Source organism: Panthera onca, chromosome D1 (genome assembly GCF_046562875.1).
Source record: "Panthera onca isolate mPanOnc1 chromosome D1, mPanOnc1 haplotype 2, whole genome shotgun sequence".
In the NCBI taxonomy this organism is placed as follows: domain Eukaryota; kingdom Metazoa; phylum Chordata; class Mammalia; order Carnivora; family Felidae; genus Panthera; species Panthera onca.
Window position 1 is genome coordinate 66,787,024 of NC_138348.1, and position 26,361 is coordinate 66,813,384.

The 26,361-nt window shown below is 36.5% G+C and overlaps 1 protein-coding gene across 18 annotated transcripts in view; it reads right to left on the bottom strand.

Moving 5' to 3' along the window:
* Positions 1-26,361, bottom strand: part of DLG2 (discs large MAGUK scaffold protein 2) — a 2,113,447-nt gene that overhangs the window by 564,038 nt on the left and 1,523,048 nt on the right. For all 18 annotated transcript variants that reach the window (XM_078433028.2, XM_078433029.2, XM_078433030.2 and 15 more), the window contains one exon: positions 23,220-23,344. In XM_078433028.2, coding sequence (XP_078289154.1) covers positions 23,220-23,344 — 125 coding nt within the window. The remainder of the gene's footprint in view (positions 1-23,219; positions 23,345-26,361) is intronic.

A 26,361-nucleotide genomic window follows, 5' to 3' on the forward strand; every position in this document is an offset into this window, starting at 1 on the left:
TCCCATAATCCATCTTCCAGTTTATTGACAGAATGGTGTTACTGAAAACACACCTGATTGCTTTATTCTATTTATTAGTCTTTAATTGCCCTCCATTCCCCACAGATTTTCAAATATTTTGAAAATCAAAGCAAAGAGGCCCTTTCTTCAAATGAAATCTTACTAAGTAGCCATATAATGTATACTTAAGCTTTTTGTATGTAACAAAAGCAGTTTCTGTAACTTCTGCATTGGGAAGGGATAGGTATCAAGTGCAGCTTGATGAAAGGCCCTCATTTGTTACCTCTCAGAGGTCTCTGAGGAATCCAGAGTCAGGGTACTGTATATGATTGAGCTAGTTAGTACTGAGAGAAATCCAGGGGAAGCCCTTTGTTCAAGTCAAGTGAGTGCCCTGGTGCTGGTCTGGGTCTGCTAAAGCGGGTATTTTTTTTCCTAATTTACATAAAGGCTTCCTGTGGGCCAGGGGTAGTGCTACTCCTGGAACTCTGTGAAACATAAATTGAGTCCACCTGCCTTTTTGGATAAAGCCCAAAGACCTTCACATAACAAACAGGTCTTTCTACAGTCTGGTTTCTATTCACCTACTCAGCACTGTCTGTTGTATCATTAATAGTTTCTTCAAACATCATGCAAGTTCATAGTTCAGGACTGTCCATCTGCCTGAATAGGCAACTTCAGACTTTACATTTGTCTGAAAACCTTACCCATTCTAAGACTAATGCCAATTCTGAAGCAGCTTTATGGTTTAAGAGGGAATATAGAAAAACAAGCTATTAAATTTCAGTATGTTAAGTGCTATGGCAACAGCAACAGAGGATGCTGGAGGGGCACATAATGAGAGAACATTATCTGGTGTAGGGAGGCCAAGGAAAACTTCTTGGAGCAACTGAGGTAGGTGAGACCTGAAGGCCAAATAGAAGTTAGCCAGGTGAATAGAGAGAGATGTGTTCCTGGAATAGCTTAGTGGCTAGTGAGTTGAGGAGCACACATGGAGTCTTGAAGGCCTCATAAAGCATGCTTAGGAACTGGACTTGAACCTAAAGGCAATGAAAGCCGTTGTAGTGCTTAGCTAGAATAGTGTTCTAGAACAATTTCTCCAGGTACAGTGTGGAGATTATGGAGACTTGATTATATTTTGGAGATGGAGTTGGGGTAGAATAAAGCAAGGATTGTTTTAAGATGCTATTGTATAATCCTGATAAAGTTATGGTGGCCTGGATTAAACCAGTAGCAGAGGCAATCAGGATAGAGCTAAGAGAAGAGATGAGAGGGCTATTTCAAACCTACTAAGCATGCTGATGGGTTGGATGAGGGAGGTAAGGAAAAGGAGGAAGTGTTTTATTTAAACTTTTATCTCTAACTATAAATCATGAGTCACTTGAGGAGAGTAATTCTATCTTAAATTCATTTTTATAACTTTAGTATCTAGCATTGTGCCTGGCACAGAGCTGGCAGTGAATATATGTTTGATAAATAAATGAATGAATTTTAAAATCGGGGAAGTTAGTCAATGACATCTTTGCTGCCAGTATCCATACTTTTCCTCATCCTTTCCAGTGACCTTGTCCCATGAGAATGCTGTGTCTTATGTCCTCTTGTTTCTCCTCTATAAATATAATCAACTGAAATATAATCACTGTAAGAAACAAGCTATCATTCACAAGCATATTTGCATTAAAAAAAGAACTCTGGCAAGAGGGCAAGATACAAACAAATAAAAAAAAGCAAGTAATCAAAGATAAAATCTCAAATATTAGTTGAGAGATGTAATATAATATGCACAAACATGCACGTTCATTCAACACTTACCGAGCATCTGCTACATAGGGCCAGGTATTGTGCAGGCACTAAGGACACAGTGGTGAATGAGAAAGGTATGGATGGCCCGTGACATGGGCGTGGAGAGAAGGAGACTGACAAGGAAACCCTAAATCACATCACAAGGACAACAGCCTGTATCTCTTAAATACAAGACTAGTTCTAGCTTAACTATGTCTTCCAAACTTTAGGGTTGAAGTTTTAATTTCAAGTTTTTGTTTACTATTCTTTTTAAAAAATATTTTTAATGTTTATTTATTATTTTGAGAGAGAGAGAGAGAGAGAGAAAGAGAGAGAGAGAGAGAGAGAGAGAGAAAGAGAGAGAATGAGCAGGGGAGGCACAGAGAGAGAGAGGGAAACACAGAATCTGAAGCAGGCTCCAGTCTCTTAGCTGTCAGCACAGAATTGGACATGGGGCTCGAACTCACCCACCATGAGATCATGACCTGACCAGAAGTCAGATGCTTTACTTGCTGTGCCACCCAGGTGCCCTGCTATTCTTATGATTATTATAATTCTTGGAGCTTAATTGATGGAATGAGGAGAATTGAACCCTAAGCAAGAATTCAAGTACATTATGTGGCAAACTGCTTGCAGTCTTGCCCCTTGTTTTGAACTGCTCTTCACTTACCATGAACATAAAAGCTGTGCCTTGATGTTCCCCCATGGGGTGTGTGCAGTAACTTATGAACCAGTTGATGTTCTATATACTACTACTTACACAGAGCAAATATACATTATCTGATGGTAAGTGATTTTGGCAGTTTATAAGATGCATAAGATATTTAAGAGGAAATTGTCAGGATCTTTAAAGATTCTTAAAACTGTAAATATTAAATCTCACAGTGAGTAAATTCATTGTTAAAAAGAAACAATTTTCAGCATTTGTACAGTTCAATAACAAATAAGATACATGTCTAACTTAATTCATTTGTTTTCTTATCTATTAGATTTCTCCCCACTAGAACACAAGCTCTAGGAATGAAGAACTCTGGTCTCTACTGTTCTCTTTTTTATCACCAGTGGCTGGCATTGCCCCTCACACAATAAGCCTCCACTATCCACTCAGTTTTCCTTGTTCCTTTTCTCTCCTCACCTCTAACTCCAATCCGTCAGTAGAATCAATCTAACTTCAAAATAGATCGCAACTTACCCTTGTCTCTACATTTCCACTACTACTACCCAGTCCAAGTCACCACCACTTCTACCTGGACATATTAGCTCACTGGTTCTACTCCTGTTCTTTAGAATATGTTCTCTACATAGAAGCCAGAGTAGCTGACTTTTAAATTTAGATCAGATGCTATCACTCACCCCTTGCTTAAGCCCTCCAACCTCTTCTTATATCCTGTAAAATAAAATCCAAACCCCTTACCTGTCTTACATGCCTTACCTGGCTCCCATTTCTTCCTGTGCTCTCATCTTTTCCCTGGCTCCACCTTGTCCCCTTCACTCTAGCCACACTGATTCTATTTTATTTATTTATTTATTTATTTATTTATTTATTTATTTATTTATTTATTTAAGTATGTGCTTAGCTTAACTCTGCCTTGGGACACTTGATCTTAGTGTTCCTTCAACTTTGAAAGTCTTGCCTCATAGTTGCTTGGATAGCTCCTTTTTGTCATTAAGATCTTAACTTAAGTGCCATCTTCTTAGAGAAGCCTTCATTGAGCACCCAATCTAAAGTAGCCACGTAGTACTCATTCTACATCACTCTGCTTTAGTCTTTTCATAGCACTTATTACTTGTGATATTTTGTATATATATTTATTTTCTGCCCAACAGACAAAAATGTAAGTTCCTTAGAACAGGAACCTTGTCTTGTTGACCATTTTATTCTTAATGCTTAGGACAGTGCCAAGCCCTAGCAGTCACTCAAAAAATAGTTGAATAACAAATAAATTAATGAAGGGATGAATGAATAAACAGTAGTTCTACCTAACTTGGATTGGGTTTGTCAACAATAAAATATGTATAATCTTGCTATCCAGATTTGAACTCTAGCTCAAAGACCTTCTTAAATTCAAACCCATAATTATCAGAATTATTTAGTACTGGCAAAGGCTATGAGCAATTTTCTATACAGCACATAATGCTAAATTGCTCAGAGGTAGTAATTTTTGAGGGTAGATGATTAGTGATGCTGTTTTTGACCTTTTCTAAGTTGCAATAATCAGCTGTTATTGTTTATATGATTTCATAATACCCATACCCCTCATCTCTTCCTAGGATAAATCATATTTCATAAAGTAAATTCAAATTAATTTTGTGATGAAAACTAATGACACATTTTCAGACTGGTATTATTCTGTGATCCCATAAACCAGAAATAGCACTCCCTGATTTAATGGTTGAATTGGTATGTTTGCAAATGGTATGCTTAGTCCTTATACTTGTTCTCAACTATGAAGGTCAAACTCAGAGGCTTGGGATGGCAACCAGAAGGGCTAAGGGCACCGAGTAGGGTACCTTTGCTGGCAGATATCTTCTCTCTTTCAGTAAGTGGGTTTCATTTGAATTCATAATTTTCTCTTTGAAAATACAAGTAAACCAACTGCTATCTATCATTATGCATGACTCTCCATGCAGAAAATGGGACTTATTTTAGAGCACAGGAAGACTAGGGGACTCTATGAGGGGTAATTTTATGGAAGAATTTATTGAAGGAGACCATAGCCACCAGGGCAGCAGAGAAGAGGAGCTTCCAGAAGATGAAGGAGACCAGAAAGAGACTTAAAAGCAAAACTACGCATTTTCTGGGACTCCTATGACAACAGATGTAGTAACCTCCAGAAACAGTGTTTACAAAACACTTCAACAATATTACCTGTTTTTATTCTTAAAGCCTGGAAATATGCCATGCAAATATTTCTACATTTTCAAGTGGAAAAGCTAAGGCTTAGGCAAGTTAAGTAACCTTACTCAAATTCACACTGTAGAAAAAATATGGAAATAAAAATTATACATTCATCTTATGGCTGCTGGTCTTATTTCCTTGCTATTTATCACTCCTGTTTATGCTGCTGTCACTTGGTCCTTCTGTTACAACTGTCTGGCAAAACTCCAATCCTGATTGAACCCAACCCTCCATCTCCCTCATTGCCTCTTCCAGAGCAGCTGAACACTGAAGTGCTGAAGAAAATCAATGAATTACATGAATCACTATACCTTCATGATTTCCAAACACCCTGGTCAGCTTGCTATCCCTTGTTGTGTAATGATCATCCCCGACTGTTTTTTTTCTCTTCTGTCACTTCCAGCACCTAAGTTTGTTTGATACTTCCAAGAGAGAAAAAGAAACTATCTGATGAAAAGTTCCTCAATTTATGATTCCGAATTTACCTGCTTTACTACATGCAAGGCCATGTTCTTCTGTTTCTTCCTATTACAGTGGAGAAAGTTCCTTTCTGATACCAAAGGTCCATCAACTCACTTGTTTTTTTTAAAGATCTCACCTGATCATTTAATCTCTTTATATCCTGTATCCTTAAACCCTATCTCTATATCTAACCCATTCTCTGAACATTCAAAATGTTTTGGTATCTCTTATCTTTTGAAAATGTTTTCATGAACTTGATATCTTGGCTACTCTCCTCTTTCCTCTTTACAAACCAAATTTATTAAATGAGCTGTTTACATATATTCTCTATTTCTTCCTTCCCATTCTTTCTTTATTCCCATTCTTTCTTTATTCAAATCTAGTCTCCTTGCAATGCCCTTACCAAGAAAAACAGAAAATATTCCTACTAAATTCACAAGTCATCTGTTTTTGGCCAAATGTAATACAATCTCTTTAGTCCTGATTTTAGTTGATCTTACACCAGTGTTGAAGCCAGTTGCTTACTCCTTCCTTAAAATATCTTCTCCTGTTTTCTGTGACCCTCCTGCTTATTTCCCTGCCTCTCTGATCACCCCTTTTTACATCCTCATTTTAGTTCTCTTCCAATCTATAGGTTTGTATACATGGAAAACAAAAGTAAAAACATAATTATGCTCTGTTTTGCATGCTTTAAGTTGATATCTATTTTTTCATCAAAAGTTTAAATAATAGCAAATGATTTAATTTCTGGCCTATTTTGAATTGTAAACTTTTTTTTTTTTTTTTTTTTTTTTTTTAATTTTTTTTAACGTTTATTTATTTTTGAGACAGAGAGAGACAGAGCATGAACGGGGGAGGGGCAGAGAGAGAGGGAGACACAGAATCAGAAGCAGGCTCCAGGCTCTGAGCCATCAGCCCAGAGCCCGACGTGGGGCTCGAACTCGCAGACCACGAGATCGTGACCCGAGCCGAAGTCGGACGCTTAACCGACTGAGCCACCCAGGCGCCCCTGTAAACTTTTATTTTCAACTGTGACATCATTACTTCAAATTTATATACTGGATTGTAAATATATACTAATTTGAAATCCATGATCACAAATTTAAAATATAAATTTATATGCACTTTTGGAGAAGTTGTACATTTTCTTTTTTTCCCCTTGAACTGATGCTTTCATTTCACGTCCCTCAAATTTTATCCTATTATATTCTATGTTAGAACATCTTATGTGGATCACCCTAACATACTTATATAAAACAAAAATGCATGCACACATATAAATCCTATGTTTTTTTCAAACTTCTTGTGATATAAGCCTCTAAATGTTAAAAAAAATTCTGAGTTTATAATGATAATTATTAATAATAAACAATTGATGAAAATAACCTAAATAAAGGGGCTCCTGGATGGCTCAGTTGTTTGAATGTCTAATTCCTGATTGTGGCTCAGGTCACGATCCCAGCATCATGGGATCGAGCCCCTCATTGGGCTCCACATTGAACATGGAGCCTGCTTGAGATTGTCTCTGTCTCCCTTGCCTCTTGTGTGTTCTCACTCTAAAATAAAATAGTAACAACAACAACAACAACAACAACAAGTAAAGAAAATAACCAAAATAGATTCTGAAGTTTCAATGTACAAATCTAAAACTGATAAAAATGCAATTGTACTTGGGATTCATTTCTTGATGGAGTAAATGAAGCACTTTAAAATTACCTCATGTTTCCATTGATGAATATAAATTAATGGTAGAATAAGACAAGATTCAGTTTTCCTATTTTTCATTTCTAAGAATTCAAGTGCTGAGAAAAACTTGCTCACAAAAACAAGTAGATGGGAATGGAATGAGAACTTTGAATTCCTTTCAAGTAAAATACCTCAAATCCCTTAATCTATCATTAAAACTATTTTAATAATCTGTCAGATAACAATCCCTTTCAATTTCATTAAGAGAAAAAAATGGGAAACCACATACCTTACATAATTAATGACCCAATTATTAACTTCATTGATTAAAGTCATTGATTTCCTCATCCTGAGCAACAATATTTCAGACTGTTTCTTTATATCTAGCAGTAAAATAATACTGTTAAATTAGTAGTGAAATAGTACTAAATAGTAAATAAAGCCAAAGTACGATTGGGGATGGGTAAGACATAGACCTTTCTTTTGTAAAATAGGAAAAGAGCAATTATAAATGGAAAGGTGGTAACAAAGAATCAGTATGAAGTGGCAGGCTACTTCCTAGGTGGTTACGTTTTGTCATTCTGTACATATTCAAGGCAATCTCTTAATTCCTTGGTTTCAAAGATTCACAGTTAATGTTCCCAGCCAGATCTCTCAGAGTTTCCAATCTGTATATTCAACTGTCTATGTGATATGTCGACTGGAATTCCCTGTAGGCATCTTAAATGTAATACTGTTCAAAATGGAACTATTAAACGTATCTTCCAACTTTGCCTCTCCACTAGCCTTTACCAATTCTCATGTTCCCTACCTCAAAGTCATTCCAATAATTCTACTAGATGGTAAACTTAATGAAAATAAGGATGCTGTGCACACAGCACATGATATGGGGTCCCAGACAGAGAAGGCACTTTTATTTTGGAGGAATACAGTTTTTTTCTCACATCCAACTCCCATTAGTCATTAAGCTTTATCAAATTTACTCCTTAAGTATATTTCAGAATCTGTCTACTTTGCTCTTTTTGTGAGCATCTTAGTCCAAACTCTTACCATTCATCACCTGAATTACTGTAATAGCTTCCTAAGCTGTTCTCCCTGCATGTACTCTTGTCAGCCGAGCCAGACCTCCACAGCAATCAGAGTAATGGTTATAGCTAACAATTTAGTTCAGCCATTGTCTCATCAAAACATTCAAAGTTTCATGATGCTTTTAGAAGGATAAGAACAAATTACTAAGGCATCAAGACTCTATCTGCCTGATTTCTCATGTGCACTTCTTTATTTTCATCTTGGGCCTGTCTTCCCTCTCTCACCAGCTCTAGTGCCAGTGGCCTCTACCCTGTTCCCCTTCAGGCCTTTGGACATGGACCTGTTCTCTCTGCCTGAAGACTGTACTCCTTCTATCTTGGCTAGCACTCACTTGTCAAGTCTCGGATTACATACCTCGTCTCTGCAAGGCTTCCACTGGATACCCTAGACTATGTTAGGTCATATGCCACTACAGCCTTTCAAGCTTATGAACGTCCTTATAATAACACTTAATGTTGGCTCTATGTTTACTGTGATAGAGTACCGAAAGCACAGATCCTGCTTTTCTTGTTTCCTGCTTTATCCCAGCTCCAAGTGTCTGATATATAGCAGAATACTCAGTAAATACTTATAAGGACAAGCAGATAACAAAAGTCTGGGAGTAAAATGGAAGGCTCAGTGTCAGTGTAATAAATATTTGCTTTACTCCTTACATTAGTCACTTCACTCAATTTCCCAACTTCAGTGAATGTCATTGGAGTTGATGACAGTGGTTAGCAGCTCACTCAAGATCCCTCACTCCCCTACACTGAAAATCTGGAGGATACCTCCTCCCATTCCCCACATTCATACAAAAATGGCTCTGCCCACATTCTTTTCTAACTCAGATCTGCATGTTGGGTGGCCCAATCTGAATGTCAGAGAACTGGGAATGCAAGGACATGAGTTTATGGCACATAAAGCAACTATGCTGTTCTCACACCCAGCACAACAGATTAGTCACTAGGGTACCTTCCAATGAAGCTTGAAAATATATGTAATTTTATAATAATACATACCTGGGATAATGAATATTAAAGTTCATTTATGCTTTAGCAAAGACATAAACAAAGGAACCAGCTAACAATTCCTTCTTTAATTTATTGTTTTCTGAAAGGAAGAATTGACTGTTTTTTGTTTTTTGTTTTTTTTTTTTTTGCCCCCTAATGGTCCTGCCTTTCTCTTTAGTAATTTACTACTAAATTACACTGTAATATTTAAAGGAGTTAATGGAGGGTAGGAATAGAAGGGAAATAATACCAACATTTTAATTAGTAACAGGTATTATAGATTATAAATTATGTCCCTGATGTCTGTGTTCTAAATACCAGACTAACTTGCATAATTCAAAATGATTTGGGCCCAAATCCTGGGTCTTTACCAATCAATTCAAGGTCACCTGAGGTTGACTTGTAAATTGTCTTAGCTCAGAGTATTACAGTGATACTGAAGCTGGATGTTAATACCTCTCCAGAAGCTTGGTTTTACCCAGTAAAAACTGTTGTTCCTAACTCATTCAGCTATAATGTAAAAGAAAACTTCTGGTCTATGATTTAAAACAAAAAACAAAACAAAACAAAACAAAACTATAATAAGGAATACTAGAGCCAGTTTTCAAACATTTCAAACCCAGAAATACGTGATAACTATGAACCTAAGAATAGTTAACCTGTTTTTTTCTAGTATCTGCCAGATTTTTAACTCCCTTCTACAAGGATGTTCACTACAATGTAATAAACAATTTAAATATCCAAAACATGGTAAAAATAAAATAATATTACACCTATATGGCATGAAACTATGCACCTATCTAAAATAATGTTTGTAAAGTATTTTTTCATGCAAGGAAATGCCTATGTTATGATAGTAAATGAAAAAGGAGGGATAAAAAGTTCAACTATATAAAAGTATGTACTGAATATGAAGGAATATAAAAAATTGATCCTTTTGGTGATAGGATCATGAATAATTCTAATTTATTTTATAAATATCTCTATTTCCCAAATTTTCTATTGTAAGCATGCATTATTTCCAAATCAGAGAACTACATTATCTTCAAAATAAAAATTATTTCATCTTTACCATGTTCCTTTTATAAAGAATTGCATAATGACTAGACCTCCGATCCAATCCAATCAGCCATTTTCTGAAGAGCCTAAAGAATCTGGGTGTCACTTAGGTATGTTTGCACTTTTAACTTTTGACACTATAACTAATGGGATATTGAATGGCTCTGTGTTCATAAACTCTTAATGATATGTTCAGTTTTTCATCTGCAGATAATTTCAGTCATGTGCTGTGGAAGGAAGAACATGGATTTTGGAGGACAGACTGTTAGAATTTTGGCTTGGCCACTTGTAACTTAATCTCTTTGAGCCTACATAAACTCATGGAATAGGCTTAATAAATGGCAGCCCTTATTAGTTCCAAGTGTTTATTATGGGTAAGGGATAGTGTTAGATGTAATAGGAAACTGAACATTGAATAGGTAACATGAGATTTCAGACATATAGAAGGGTGGGATTTTAAGGTGGTTTAGAGATTCCCATGTTTTCTTTTTTCAAATCTAGTTATCAAGAAAATAACTAAGTCATCTAAAGCAAATAAATGTTCTATCATTAAGACAAAGCAAAACGTATTCTCTGTAAAATGGGGTGGAAGCCAACAGCCACTTCTAAAAAACTTAATATGAGATATCCTAAAAGCCAAGAACTCTACCAATATACATATCCTGTTCATTTTATTTTTACTGGGTCCCAAAATTCAGTAACATGTTTCCATTATTGTATCTGCCAACTAACTTTTAAGAAATTAATATCCACTAATGATCACCTCATGGGGAGTTCATAAGGCCTAGGGAAGGTGACCACTTAGGATAGACTTCCCTTCTCCCACAAGAGACATACCCTAGAATTCCTTGACTCCAGCCCACTTTAGAGTGGCTGCAGAAATCACTTTCCAAGTTCAAGTTCCTAAGGACTGATGGTATAGCCTTTGTGCACAACCTTAGACCGAAAAGCAGTGGAAGGATGACTATTTGCAGGAGATGTGGATGAAGCTTGGATGTGCAAAGTGTAGTGTCACAGACATATCCCCACCTTCCTTTTGGTACAGCATGAGCTGGCAGCAGGAAGAGAAAAGGCCAGTGAGGGGCTTCAAACTGGGGCCTGCTTGCCCTATGTGGATTTCCTGGGGCAGAACTCTGAGTCTTACATTCTAAACTCTAACCTGGTTTCCCAGCTTCCTCTGGGAAACTAAAATGTGCAGAGGTGGGTAGATGGAGGGGGTGGGAACGTGGAGGGATATCTTGTCAGTATATGTTGCCCAGTGTGGACCGCAGAGCTGGAGAAATAAACCTCACTCGGGTGACGATACATACGTCTCCATTTGACTGTTACCATATTTCCTGCATAGGAGCTAAATGAATATTAAGCAGCTCTAACATCTTAATGACTTTGGCATCTAAGTGTTAATCTAATGTGTAATAACTTGATGCTTGCAAAAGCTTACCACATTATTAGGCCTTTCCAAATAATGTAATTTGTAACTGTTCAGAAAAACTATTCTTGAAAATTACTGCTGTACTAGGAACGAGGGGTTAGTTGGAGTGCCTTGCCCACCTCACCCTAAACTATTTTGTTTTGGTCTAGATCCCAAATAGCTATTTACTAAAATCAATATCAAATATAGTTTCCGAATATTAGAATGACAACACGCCTTCTTGGGAGACTATTAGGAATAAATAATAACAAGTACTTTATCAGCATTTAAAGTTGTGACCAGCTCTTTGCTTTCAGAATGTAATAAAGATTGCGTGTTCTCAGATCTACAGATTTAATCAAAACAAAGGGTTGATTTTCTGACCATTATAACAGCATTTTGAATGTCTCAGTCAAAAAAAGTCAAACGATAAAAATTTGACTTTGAAACAGAAAATTCCCAAAGAGCTTCTATTATACTAGTTTAAGGGAGAAAGATGCTGAGATCATGAAGATTATGTACCATTCTCAAGGTCTCCCAGCAAGTTAGTGGCAGAGATCCCCAGGTCTGTCTCTGTCCTTCACTAGAGCAGTGCATCTTGTTAACTTTCAGTCTGAACTGGGTGTTTGAGTCTAGATCTACAAACAGTGCCAGAAATTGCTTTCTATAAACAAAGCAGGGACTAGAATTACATCAGAATATTTAGAGCCTCATGGAGCTAGTCTTAAGGGATGTGAACCATCACATCTATGTTTTAACAATACTATTGTTCCTTTGCCAGGATCAATAAGGTTTTTTCTTCCAAAAGTATATTTGGATAACTGAACTTTATAAAACTCAGTCTAAATTAATCGTCCTAAATTTTAAAGCACTTAGTGATTTGTTTGTGGCTTCTGAAAATAAAACCTTTATTTGTCACATAATTTTTCGGAAGTGTTGATGTTTTAGCAGCTGGCACAGAAGGTCAAATATCGGTTAGTTTTGTTAGGAAATGGAAACATGGTGTGATATTTGCCTATTTTAGAGATTACTTTGACCATACAGGCATGGAGCCCAAACCACAGGTACTCTCTCTTTGGTGAAGAGATTATTTCCTAAAAGAACTTTCCTAAATCATGGAACCTCAAATGAATTATTTCTGTATCTTGATAGCAATGTGAAGAAGTCGTGAGCTTGCTAAAACTAGAAGAAAAAAACTTCATATTTGTAAATAATAGATATTTTATGCTAGAAAATAAGGACTGGATATTTTAAGTAAAAGCTTTATTGAGATATAATCCCCATATTTTAAAATATGGATTTTTAAAGTGTACAATTCACTGATTTTTAGTATAATCATATAGTTGTACAATCATTAGCACTATCTAATTTTAAAACATTTTCATCATACCCCAAAAATCCCGTATCAGCCCCTGGCAATCATTTATCTACTTTCTACCTATATCAATTTCTCTATTCTACACTTCATAGAAATAAAAAGTGTCCAATATGTGGCCTTTGGTATCAGGCTTCCTTCACACAGAATATTGTTTTCAAGTTTCATCTATGATATGGTATGTAACAGTACTTTATTCCTTATCATGGCAGAATAATATCCCTTGCATGGGTATGCCAAACTTATTTCTCTATCATTTAGTACTAGATATTTGAGTTGTTTATACTTTATGAATATTATAAAAAAGGTTTTTGTGTGGACATAAATTTCAATTCTTTTCAGATATATACTTAGGAGTAGAATTGCCATTCATGTGGTAACTGTTAACTTTTGAGGAACTGACAGACTATTTTCCAAAGTGGCTGTACCATTTTGCCTTCTTACCCACAGTGCATGGAGGTTCTGATTTCTCTGTATCCTGGCTAACATGTGTTATTATCTATCTTTTTTGATTATAGCCATTCTACTGGGTGTAAAGTGGTATCTCACTGTAGTTCTGATTTGCAGTTCCCTAATGAATAATGTTTCACATCTTTTTATGTGCTCATTTGCCATTTGTATATCTTCTTTAAAGAAATAATCTGTTCAAATTTATGGTAGGCAGAATAATCCCATTCCCTATAAAAAAGTTCAAGACCTAATATCTTAACTGGGAATGCATTGTTATAGATCAAAGAAACTTACAGATTTGATTCAATTAAGGATCTTAAGACAGGGAGATTATCTTGGATTATCTGGGTGAATCAAATGCGATCACAAGAGTTCTTATACGAAGGAGGCAGTAGTGTTAGACAAGAGATATATGATGACAAAAGCAAAGACTGGACTGATGCTCTTGGAAGATGGAGGAACGTGTTAAGAGCCATGGACCTTAAAAAGGTGGGAAAAGACAAGAAAATGGATTCTCCCAATTATCCTCTGGAGCTTCCCTGCAACACCTTGAGTTTATTTCAGTGAGTCTGATTTTGGATATCTGACCTCCAGCACTGTAATATAGTAAATTTGCATTATTTTAAGATACTAAGTTTATGATAATCTGTTAGAGCAGAAATAGGAGGGGGCGCCTGGTTGGCTCAGTGGGTTAAGCATCTGACTTTGGCTCAGGTCATGATCTCGCAGTCAGTGAGTTTGAGCCCCACATCGGGCTCTGTGCTGACAGCTCAGAGTCTGAAGCCTGCTTCAGATTCTGTCTCCTTCTCTCCCTGCCCCTCCTCCACTCATGCTCTGTCTCTCTCTCTCAAAAATAAATAAACATTAAAAAAAAAAGGAATGGGAAACTAACACAAAATTCTTTACTGATTTTTTAATTAGGTTATTTGTGTATTGTTGACATAAAATTTCTTCATACATTCTGGATACAAATCCCTTATCAAATGTACTATTACAAATATTTTTCTCATTCTATGGGTTTCTTGGTGATGTTATTTGAAGCACAAAAGTTTTTAATATTGATGAAATCCAACTTATCTGTTTTTTTTCTTAAGTTGCTTTTGTTATCATATTAAGAAACCACTGCCTAATTCAAGGTCACCCATTAATATTTACTCTTGTGATCCACATAGTGTTAATTTTTATGTGTGGTATAAGGTAGAGGTCCAACTTAATTCTTTTGCTTGTGGATAGCTAGAAGAGTTGGCACAATTTGTTTAAAAAAAAAGTGGGGGAGGTATGTTTACCATAAAACCATTTCATTTAGCCAATTGAAGGATTTCTCTTATTAGATTACATAACAGTTGACCAAAACAGGAAAATTGTTGGAGATGCTGTTCCAGCTATGAAAGACTATATATGGGTACCTGGTGTTCAACCAATTATGTAGCTAAAATTATTCTTGCTTAGAAATGTTCCTGTGTAGTTCTAAATTGTTGGGGACTTGTCATTACCAGTCACCATGGAACCACTTGCTAGGTGATTGTTTTTTTATTGTCTAAGCAGGTTGTCAAAATACATTCAGGGCTGATAATATTGATAAAGTCAAAGGACACAGGGATGTTGCATCTCACACCTATTTATTCCTACAGGAAGATATGAAAGGAAATAATCCATAAAAATGAGTCCACTGAGGTCTTCTTCCCCCCATATTTCTTTCTAAGGAGGGTGCTGGTATCATTTGGACTAAATAATGATGCTTTTCTTCTAATGAAGATGTTCAGGGTAACAGTTGGATTTATGTCCTGCTTTACCCCCAAAGCAATAATGAAAGAAGAGTTTATATAGTTTTGAAGACACTGAGAATCTTTGTCTTTGAAAAATGTAGCTTCGTCATAGTCATTGCATGCAATAATCAATTGGGTTATGTGGTGGTGGGAATTGATGGTGGACTTGCATGAGGTCTTAATCTGCAATCATCCAAAATCTTGAAAGTTCACTGGTACTCTAAAAATTTAGCAATCTCTTATGCAGTTTTACTCACTGGAAGTCTTCTATTTCCTTAATCTAAAAGTGGGTCTTGGGTGTAATTATGCTTGAAGGTTGCTCTCTTTCTTCTGCTTGGTGTTTTTCAATTGCACAGAAATTAAGTTTAGCTTTGTCTTTTCCACTTACAGGGTTATATGTTGTCCTCAGCTCCTGGTGATCACCATTTTTTTTTCTTTTTTTTTTTTTTTTTCCTTCCCTTTGCTCCTTTCTTCCCTTTCCTCTCTTTTTCTCATTTTCTTATTTTAAAATCACCAGTGAGTTAATGGATATGAATTAATGAAAAAAATCAGAGAGTAAATTACCAAATGACAGCCAAAAGGACAATGCTGTAGTTTATACACAGGAGTTGTATTCTTGAAACACTGATCCTCAACCTCTGAACTTTGGTCAATATAGTCAAACCTCAATGTGATCAATATTATTCTTTCTTGAAATCAGCACATATGTTGTCTTGGATTTTATAAAGACAAAGCCAACCTTAACAAAAAACAGACATGGAAGGAACAAATGAAGAAATGATTTAAAGAAAACTTTTTTTTTTTTTCGTCTTGTCTGGGAATAGGAATTATTGTGCTAAGGGCTGAGAGATTAAATTGTGTCACTTGTCAGGAAACTGGCAAGCAGCCATCCTTTCTGCCTGCTACTACATGCTGCTTTTGTGCTGTAGATGGGTTTAATAAATGCACTGTTGTGTAAAATGTCATTGCTGCATCGCCAAACGGTGGCTGTCATGTGATAGTTCTTCCCTAGGATGACAGATCAATATTGGTCTGCAGCAATCCAGGGACTTGAAGCCACACAAAGGGCATCTTTATGGTTCAGAAACAAAAGTAGAAATAAAAATCATTCCCCAAAGCATGGAGATATATTTATTTTTCTCTGGAAGAAAACTTAACGTTCTTTCTAAAACATTCTTACTTTAAAGATAAGTAATGTTATCCAATTTGAATCACTACTTCTAGAAGAAAAAATACAAATGACTAATAACATTTTTGAAAAGTTCAATCTTACTGTTAACTGTCAAATAAATGCAAAGTAAAGCAAGCAAATATACCATTGTTTGCCTTGGCAAACAGCCCAGAATTATATATGTGTAAGCGCATACAATACCAACAACATATCATAAAATAGGCCTTCTTCAACGTTGCTGGTAGAAGTAAAATTTAGTACAATCTCTCTGGAAAGAAATTTAGCAATATGTGTCAAAATTCTTTAAAATGCTCATAAGTTTTTGGTCCTGAAATTTGGTCCTGAAATTCTACTAGAAATACATCCTAAGGAAAGTATAAAAAACAAGGTCAACAATGTCTTCTAAAAGATCTCCAGTTGTTTAAAATGCTGAGAAACTGAAAATCAATTCTTAATAATGTGCATGGTAAATATATTATTAAATAGAAATTAAAATATTTGTAAAGGATTTTAAAAATTATCTAGGGAGAGGTTTATGAAAGAAGGTTATGTGAAGTTAAATGCTAAATATATAGAGCATGATCTGAACAAAATTAAAAAAAAAAACACAAAAAAAACCCCAGAAATAAATGTATAAAACATGTTAACAGTAATTGACTTTGTGTTGTGTAAAAGTGAGTGTGCTGTTTTAATTTTTGTCTACTCTTCTGCATTTTATACATATTCCACAAAGGACAGCTATCTTATCCATAAACATATATACACTATAAGTTATATTTAAAAAGAAATTGCATGGGGAAAAGATCATTGTCCACAGAAATTAATCTAAACCACTACATGCTCTCTTGCATTGCCTCTTAACTTAGCTCTCATTCCCCATTTTCCCCATAGCTCTGACTCTCTCCCTCTCACTCCAGCTCAGAGGCACATCTCCAGCCATCAGAGGAAACACATTTCTGCTGTCTCTTCCCTTGGGGGACTGGTTTCTTCCCCATTTCTGATCTCCATTCATCCCTTGTTTCTCATTGTGCCTTTTGCCTCTTTCCTCCAGGGGTGGGAAGAGCCTGAGGCAAGCTATGAGGCCTGATCAGTGTTTCTGGAGTTCAGAGTGGGGTCGTGCTGGCAGAGGCCTGCAATGGGCAAGCCACTCTGCAGCCCTGCCACAAGGGAATTTCAGAGTCCAGAATTCCATAGCATTCCTATCAGTTTTCTATTGCTGTGTAATAAATTACCACAACTTTTGAAGTTGAAAACAACATACATTTATTATCTCAGGCTCCAGTGGGTCAGGAGTCTGAGTACACCTTAGTGAAGTCATTCGCTCTGAGTCCCCCAAGGCTGCAGTCAAGGTGTCAAGGTCTGCTTTGTTTATTTTGTCATCTGGATGTCATCCCTTTCAGGACCATGGGGTTCTCTTCCAGGCTCATGTATCTATTGTCAGAATTCAGCCATATTCCTGAAATCGTCCTTTTTGCTAGCTATAGGCCAGGGACCACTCTCAACTCCTATCAGCTGCCCTCAGTTACTTGCCACATGACCTCTTCCAAAGATCCTCTTACAACATGGAATTTTCTTTGTCCAGGTGGCAGTACAATCTCTTGGCTCATATAATGAGGTCAGGCAGACATGATATAATCTCTCTTTTGATTACTTCAAAGTCAACTGATTAGGGGCCTCAATTACATTTGTGAAATCTCTTCTGTCACATACAGCAGTATTATCATGGAAGTGAAATCCCATCATACTCACAGATTCTGCCCACACTCAAGGGGAAGCGACTACATAGGATGCGGGTCACTGGGAGTTATTTTAGACTTCTACCATAAGTGTTCCTTACTGGATGTCACAGACTTATGGCTCAAGTTCAGGATGCCGTTAAATGGCTGGCTCGGCAGAACGAGCTGTGTTGAGGACCTTGAATTTTACATGATTCCTTCACATTCAATGTTTCATTTAATCCTTACTACAGCTTCCTGAGATCTATGTTCCTATCTCCAATTTATCAGTAAGGGAACTGGAGCACAGAGAGCTTAAAAAGATCCCCATGGTCACACAGCTAGAAAGGCAGAACTTGAAACCCAGGTCCTCCAACTCCAAATAGTATGTTCTTTCTCCTACATCTCTCTTCTGGGGTAACCCCTGAGACCTGAGCTCAATTTGGAGTATAATCTCACAAGGCAGAGAATCACCTCTTATTTCATCTGTGTCTCAAGCCTGCATACTCACTTCATCTTGAGTGTGACTGAGCTCATGCAGGAAGATTTTGTAACCATGAACCTAGAATTCCTAGAATGATGTATATGTTAGTGTTCCATTGCTCCTTAGATGATTACCAAAAATTTAACAGCATAAAACAACATGCATTTATTAGCTCACTCTTTTCATAGATCAAAAGTCTGGTGCAGTGTGGCTGGAATGCTCAGGTTCTCACAGGCTGAAATCCAGATATCAGCCCACCAACAGTCTCATCTGGGGGCTTAGGGACTTTTTCCAAGCTCACATGGTCGTTGTAGGACTCCGTTTCTTGCAAGTGTGGGACAGAAGTCCCTGCTTCCTTGTTGGCTGTCCACTTGAAGACCCTCTGCTTCTAGAGGCCACTCACATTCTTTCTCACATGGCCTCCTCCCTCTGTCTTCCAACCGGCAACAGTCTCAAGTACTTCACCCATTTTGAATCTCTGACTTTTGCCAATGGCCAGAGAAAGTTCTCCACTTTTAAAACTAATGATTAGATCAGGCTCACTTGAATACTCTCCCTATATTAAGGTCAACTGTGCCATATAACATAACATAATGATAGGAGTGATATGATAGTCACAGGCTCTATGGATTACGGTGTGGAATGCTGAGGAGTGGCATTTTCAGAACGTTACCTCCTACAGTGTATCTTTAAGTGTCTCCCCTTTCTCCTGAGAATAACTTAGAATGTAAAGCCATGGACATTGGAGCCAGACTTCCTGGGTTCAAATTCCGGCTCCAACATTTCCTAGTCATGCAATATTGTGCAAGTTACTCAATCTCTCAGTTCTTTGATTTAATTCTCTGAAAAATGGAGGTAATAAAAGTGTGGGTTTCAATGAGTTGTTGTACACTTTAAATGAGTTAATGTGCCAGAAGAGTACTTAGCACACTGAAGCACTATGTGGGTCTTTGCTATTATTATTGTTGATATGATTATAATATATCCACTAATGTAGAATCTAGATTTCTACTCTTCGAGGAGCAGACCCATTACTGCACTTTTCTCTATGCCACCTTCTCTATAAGTTTTAGTGTTATTTGTTAAAAATATAATTCATAATATGGAAAAACACACTTAAAAATAGTGTTTAACTCACATGAAAGAACAAAGATTTTTCAAATAAAAGATAATCACGTTTAGTTTGTAAACTTATTTTTTAAGTGAGGGAAACATAGCAGATTCAGTTGACTATATTATAAACTCAAGAACAGAAATATAGAAACTTTTTTGGTACCATACCTGTTTCTAAATGGGCTCTAATTCCATGTAATAACTAGGAACAAAAGGAGTACAAGCAGATGGGAATAGGAAGTTTAGGGAAAGATGTGGAAGCTGAAAAGAGACTGAAAGAAATATATAAGGAATGAGATGAAAGGGAATAGAAAACCAATGAGAAAGAGAAAAAAAAAACAGGCAAGAGCAGAGGAAAGACCACTGAGAGATAGAGAGGGCAGGTAAGGAAAAGGGGGAGACACTGATAAAATTTATTGGGCATCTAATATATGTCTGACTTAGCTAGGGACATGGGTTTTCTCACTGAATCCACAGAACAACTCAATGGAGTCAGTATTATTGTCATCATTTTACAGAAAAGAAAACAGTGACTGAAAGAGTCTAATTTTCCAAGACCAATTATGTTAGTATACAGATTAGAACCTACATCTTCCCAGAGCTCATTGTAACATGCTGCTCTCTTGTCCAAAGGACTAATGGTGAGATTGAAAGTATTCATCACAGCTTGTTGGTCCATCTCTGAACAGTGTGCCTGTTAGGTGGGCTTGGGTGTTACTATCCCTTAACACTACCTTATGGTGTTAATTACTTGAGTCAAAACATTTGGATTCTATTTAAAGTAGAGCTTCCAAAGATTTATACCTCAGGATAAGTCATCCTACTGAGCCTCAGTTTCCTCTGTAAAATAAAGGCTTTGAAATAAATAGATTGCCAAATTCTAAAAATCTACACTTAATGTCATGCTGCCAGGTTTCAATCAATTATTCTTGATCTCTTAGATGTCTCCCAGACATTCCAATTCAGGGCAGGAAGCAGTAAGGGGGGAAACAATCTCCGTGGGAGTAGCAAGGATTTATCGAAGTAAAATAGAGATCCAATCAATAGCTGTCTTCACATAGCAAAAGGCTGCAATGTGGATTGGAGAGTAGGTATTTTTAGTTGCTCAAGTTAGGAACACTATTCAGTTTTCCAAGTTGTTTACTACACAACCTTAAGAGGCAGTATTTACATATGCAGTCATAGGCTGTAGCCCTGGCTCCAGGAAGCCAGAACAAGACCCATGGATAGAGGACAGAATAAAAAAAAATGTGACTCAGTAGAAAAATAACAAACTTTGTAATGTTTAGATTTGCCCCTTAACATTGTGAAAAATTTTGCCTTTAGGAGTTTCTATGAAGGAACCACATGAGGTAGAAGATTCTACTCTTGAATTAGAACTTAAGAGAGTACATAAGTGATATTCAGGATTAATTTTTGGATGTATTCAAAGCTAGCTTGATGATCATCTGAGTTGTGAAGACTTAATTTCATGAGTTGATATTATGGCCAAATAATGGTATCTACCTCATATGGCTGCTGCAAGTATAAAGATGACTGCATATATTCATATTCCTTTCTTAATTTCTTTCTTTCTTTCTTTCTTTCTTTCTTTCTTTCTTTCTTTCTTTCTTTCTTTCTTCCTTCCTTCCTTCCTTCCTTCCTCCTTTCCTTCTTTCTTTCATCTATCTTTTGATCTATCATCTATTTATCTATCTTAGCACAATTCCCCATACATAATAAAATCTCAACAAATTTTAGCTAGCATTATGATTATTCTATTTACAATTATTCAATGCTGCTTCTAGCAGAATTTCCTTTTACCTCTGCAGGCATGAGATTGCTCCCTATATTTGCAGTCAAACAGTGGTAGCACGGTCACTTTTCATTCCTAACAGTGGGGATAGGCACTCAACATAAAGTCTATTGTATCCCAAACCTTAGAGTCAGAATTTGGCTAAGAGATGGAAATTCCCCTATTTCTAGGCAGAGTAGTATGAGATAATGATTGTGGGCTATCAATTTCAGAACCATCTTCCAACAACTCTGTTCTTAAACTTTGAAAATGGCACTTCACCAGCATCCAGTATTAGCAAACCCAGTCCCCACTATGACTCATGAGAATTACACAGTATCTATTTCAAATTGTTCACTCTGTAGCATGGATATTTCTGTACTCTGAAATTAATCTCATCAATTCAGCCTGAAAATTCTATTGTCAAAAAGCATGTGTTTCCTGTGGGAGTGTCACTCATGTTTTTTTGTCTTGAAAGGAGATGCAGATGCACCTGAAAAAAAAAAAAAGCCTGTGATTCTCTTCCACAAGCTGTCATAAGTAATCACTGCATTGAAACAAGCGAATAGGGAACAGAGTGTCCTTGGCTGCTTTATAAGAAAAATAGTAAACTAGCTTACTTATGTTTAATGAGAAAAACAGACAAGGAAAGGCTACATGGCTTACATGTATGATACTTAGGTCACAGTCCTCATTGTGGCCCCATGCAAGCTAAAGTCATTCTTTTTTTTTTTAATTTTTTCAACATTTATTTATTTTTGAGAGAAAGAGACAGAGTGGGAGTGGGAAAGGAGCAGAGAGAGAGGGAGGCACAGAATCCGAAGCAGGATCCAGGCTGAGCTGTCAGCACAGAGCCCGATGTGGGGTTCAAACTCACAAACCATGAGATCATGACCTGAACCAAAGTCAGACACTTAACTGACTGAGCCACCCAAGTGCCCCATAAGCTAAAGTCGTTCTTACCTATAAGACTTTGCTTGTGCTACCTTCTCTCCCCCTACTCATTAGTTTAACTTCTTTTTCCATCTCCTTTAATGAATTCATTAATTCAAAAACTCACTCATTCACTCAGCAAGAATTTGTTGGTTCACTTCTATATGTAACTTCTTGGCCTGAGGGAATTCACAGTCTAGTAGAAGCATGAAATTAACACTGGGATATGTTTTTCTCCCCAGGGAAATCTCTTTTAATTGTTCCAATCTACAATGCCTGTTAGCTAGTGCTTTGATCTCTGATAGAATTTTATATTATTTACTGATTGTCCTGTGTGCCTCTTAGTTGCCCAAATAATCTTCGGTTCTTTAAAGAGCAAGGGTCCTGATTCAAACAGCTATTAGTCTATTCTGTGCATTATGTGACTCCACTCCATCTGCCTACTCAAGCTCACCTTGTGGTCCTCATCCAGTCAACCTCATCCAGTTGGCTTCTCTCTTGGTTGGGATAACTTGTTCTTTCTCCTTCTATGTTCTAATTCAGATTTGTGGGGTTAGTGAAATCTTAATTAGTTTTAGACCCAGAATAGAATCTTCCTATGGAATAGTTTTAGATTCTCTGTTCAAACTCCTACAGAAAGCCCTTATAAATGGACTAAAAAAAATAAATCTATGAATACATACAGTGTCTATACCATTGCCCTATCTGCTAATACTACTTACAGTATATTGTTTTCTATACATTTTATTATTTGCTCATCAGCTCTGAGTATTCTTCCTTCCAACTAGACTGAAGGCCCCATGGAACAAGAGATTTATCTGCATACCCTCCTCATGGTGCCATGCTGAATGTTGAATGTAGTGCCCTTCAACAAACACAAATTAAATACTAGTTGAAATTTAGTAAGTAATAAGAAATCTGCAAAGTCATTACAGAAAGCTTGCTTTGACAGCTGTGTCTTTCAAGTACAGCCTTGTAAAATTATTATTCTGCAAAGGTATAAATGTGTCTCATTGATGTGGCAGATTTACTTTCCAAATAATTCTAACGTTTCAGAGCTTTACCTGAGTCTGCCATCCTCTGCTGCAGCACCACCCGGTATAATCTTCGTAATAAATATGCCAGGGTCATCTCCAATGTGGGGATTATCTGTCCCTCCAGCAATACTGAATCCCAGGCCAGAATTCCCCTGGAGAAACGATAAGTAGACATTAAATGATATGGCTGTCACCTAAACCTAGTTCCCCTTGCATCCTGTGTTATCATCTTACTACTCAAATGGAAATCAGGTGATAACAGTCTTCTATGCAAAGCTATAAAGTGCACTGTCAGCAGACAAAGGAAGGTCAGGAAAAACACTCAAGTTTGTCTGCATTGCAAGAGGTCTAAGGGGTCTTATATTTTTGTTTCTACAAAGGACCTCTTATTTTCGCTTTTAAGAAATGTTTCTGTTACATAGCAATTAAAATAATCATTACACAGTAGGAAATACAAGCTTACAAATTGTGTTATATGCAAAACTGCAAAAACATTAGTGTCAGTTGTAAAAATTATACATACATATGGAAAAGAATGGAAGGAAACCAGTTACATGAAAATTGATTTGGTAGAGTAGTGAATTTGGCTGTTTTAATTTTGTTATTTCCAGCACCGTTATGCATCAAATAAATGTGTTCCTATGTAACAGGAAATGTTGACTTCAGAAGGCAGGTCTCTCTTCTACGGTTATAATAAATGTGAGATACTTTCCAGTAATAAACAGGTTTTAATTTGCAATAGACATAGGCAAGGAATGCATTACTACTGCAGAATATAAATTTGATAATTTATATTCTAATAAAGCTTTCATACTTACTCATGCAGATAATAGCAATTGACATCCAATATACATGTAACTTTCTAAAATCTGTATGTAAGACATAATTAAAAGTCTTCCCCAAATTCACAAACCATCTTACTTATTTATTATTTTTAATAATTTTTTAATCTCCATCTCCCTGGCTACATTATGTTTTCATATTATGTTTTCACATTATATTTTAAGCCATATTCATATACGTAGGTAGTGTTTATAATTATACATTTTAAATGGCTAAATATTTCATCAAGGTCATATATTAGCATGTATTTAACCAGTCCTCTGTCACTGGATATTTAATTTCTCTACAACCAATACAGCTTCCTAAAGTTACTATTACTTGATTAATTTCTGCTCTTGGATAAAAAATGATGAGGACTAAGAATTTAGTAGTTATCCAGAAAAATTAATTAGGACATTCAGTTAGTCAGAAAAGTTCAATGTCAAGATAAGGTCAGCTGTAACCTGACTGTTATATCACTGCAAATATCAAGGTAATGTTTAGCAATTTTTATTGACTTAAATAATAAAAATTCCAGAAGGTTGTTTACACAATTGTACATTTATGTTGAAAGGCAGAAATTAATAATTCAACCATAACAACTGAAATCCCATGTCTTTATACTTTTGGCAGTTCTCTAATTCTGGTTTTCTTCGAAAAAATCCAAATCTCATTTAACAGAGATATTATTCAGTAGCAGTCATGTGGTCATAAATTTACTTAATATTCTTTAAACACCAGCTCTATGTCTGGCATTGGACTAAGTCCTGGAACTATAGCAGTGAACATCTCAGTTTATGAGGCACACAAAGCATAAGTTCAGGGTGTAGAAGTGGCTAACAAAAGAACAAAACCCAGGAACTTTCCCTGAAGGTGTAGAGCAGTTAACAACTTTTGAAGGGGTCAGAATGGGAACTGGGGATGAGGACAGAAGGTTCCAGGCAAAGGAAGAACATATGTAAAATCTCTGAGGTGAGAAATGGTACACTAGTTCCAAGACACAGACAAGAATTCTCAAATGAAGATAGCAAAATGAACCGGATGAGGTAAGTATTTACCATGAATGCAAGTGACTCTATTCTTGATTTTAGGTACCTATTGATGCCAGATGAGTCTATCAGTTTTGTTAGAGTACGTATTATGTGACTTTAAGGCTACAGGGAAACTAAGGCTGCAGGGAAAAAAACCAGAAGATTTCTCCCTTCATGGAATTCAAGGAAGATCAGAAAAGGCAGTGATAAGCTGGCATCTGGTAATCAATACATTTTCACTGCAATGTCAACTACACTGTCATGTATATGGTTACCAGGACAGCATTTAGATGACTTATGAGGCAGTTTCTCTAAGATCTTGGGGTTTGGGAAGAAGAGAAAGGGAGATGAGCATCTTCATTGCAATGTGGGTCTAGTTCCAAGAACATCAGTTGGGGTGTATTGGTTTTACAAGAGTTGGCACCTCAGAGATAATTTCTTGAGTAAGGGGATAGGGAAAGAGGCAAGCACAGACTTGGAGGTACTCAAATGCTTACTCCTGAGAGTATACATATTTTTGGAAAGGGCATTCAAAACTTTGCCATTTGAGAAAAAATATTCACTATCTGGCTCTTAACCTAATCTTCTTTATTTCTAGCTTTACACTTTTACCGCCAGGAATACCGAACTGAGCTGCAGGCTCTTTCCTGCAGAGTCCACACTATGACTTGTCTTCTGACCTTTACTCATGCTGTTTTCTCTACCAGAAATTTTCTATCTCCCTGGCCCAATTCTTTCCATTATCTAAGATAAGGCTCACATGCACCCCAATGTTTATAGTAGCACTATCAACCTTAGCCAAATGATGGAAAGAGCCCAAATGTCCATCGACTGGATAAAGAAGATGTGGTATATACAAAAAATGCAATACTACTTGGTGATCAAAAAGAATGAAATCTTGCCATTTGCAACAATGTGGATAAAACTAGAATGTATATGCTAAGCAAAATAAGTCAATCAGAGAAAGACAAATATCATAAGATTTCACTCATATGTAGAATTTAAGAAACACAACAGATGAAGAGGAAAAGATAAGACTGAGAACGCAAGTGCATAGAAAATATTAAATGGTCATCCCAAATCCACGTCTCTGGGTAATTTAGTACTCTTTTGAGTTTTCTGTGCTTATCTACACCATGCACTATGTTATTTTGATGTTATATACTTATGAGTCTATCCTTTTTTCAAACTAAGCTTGTAGAAGACAGGAACTGTGTAGCATTCATCTTTGTTTCTTGGTTCTTTCTCTGGCACATAGTATTATTCAATAAATAATTGATGAATGAATCAACAAATAAACTTACTGAGAGTATTCA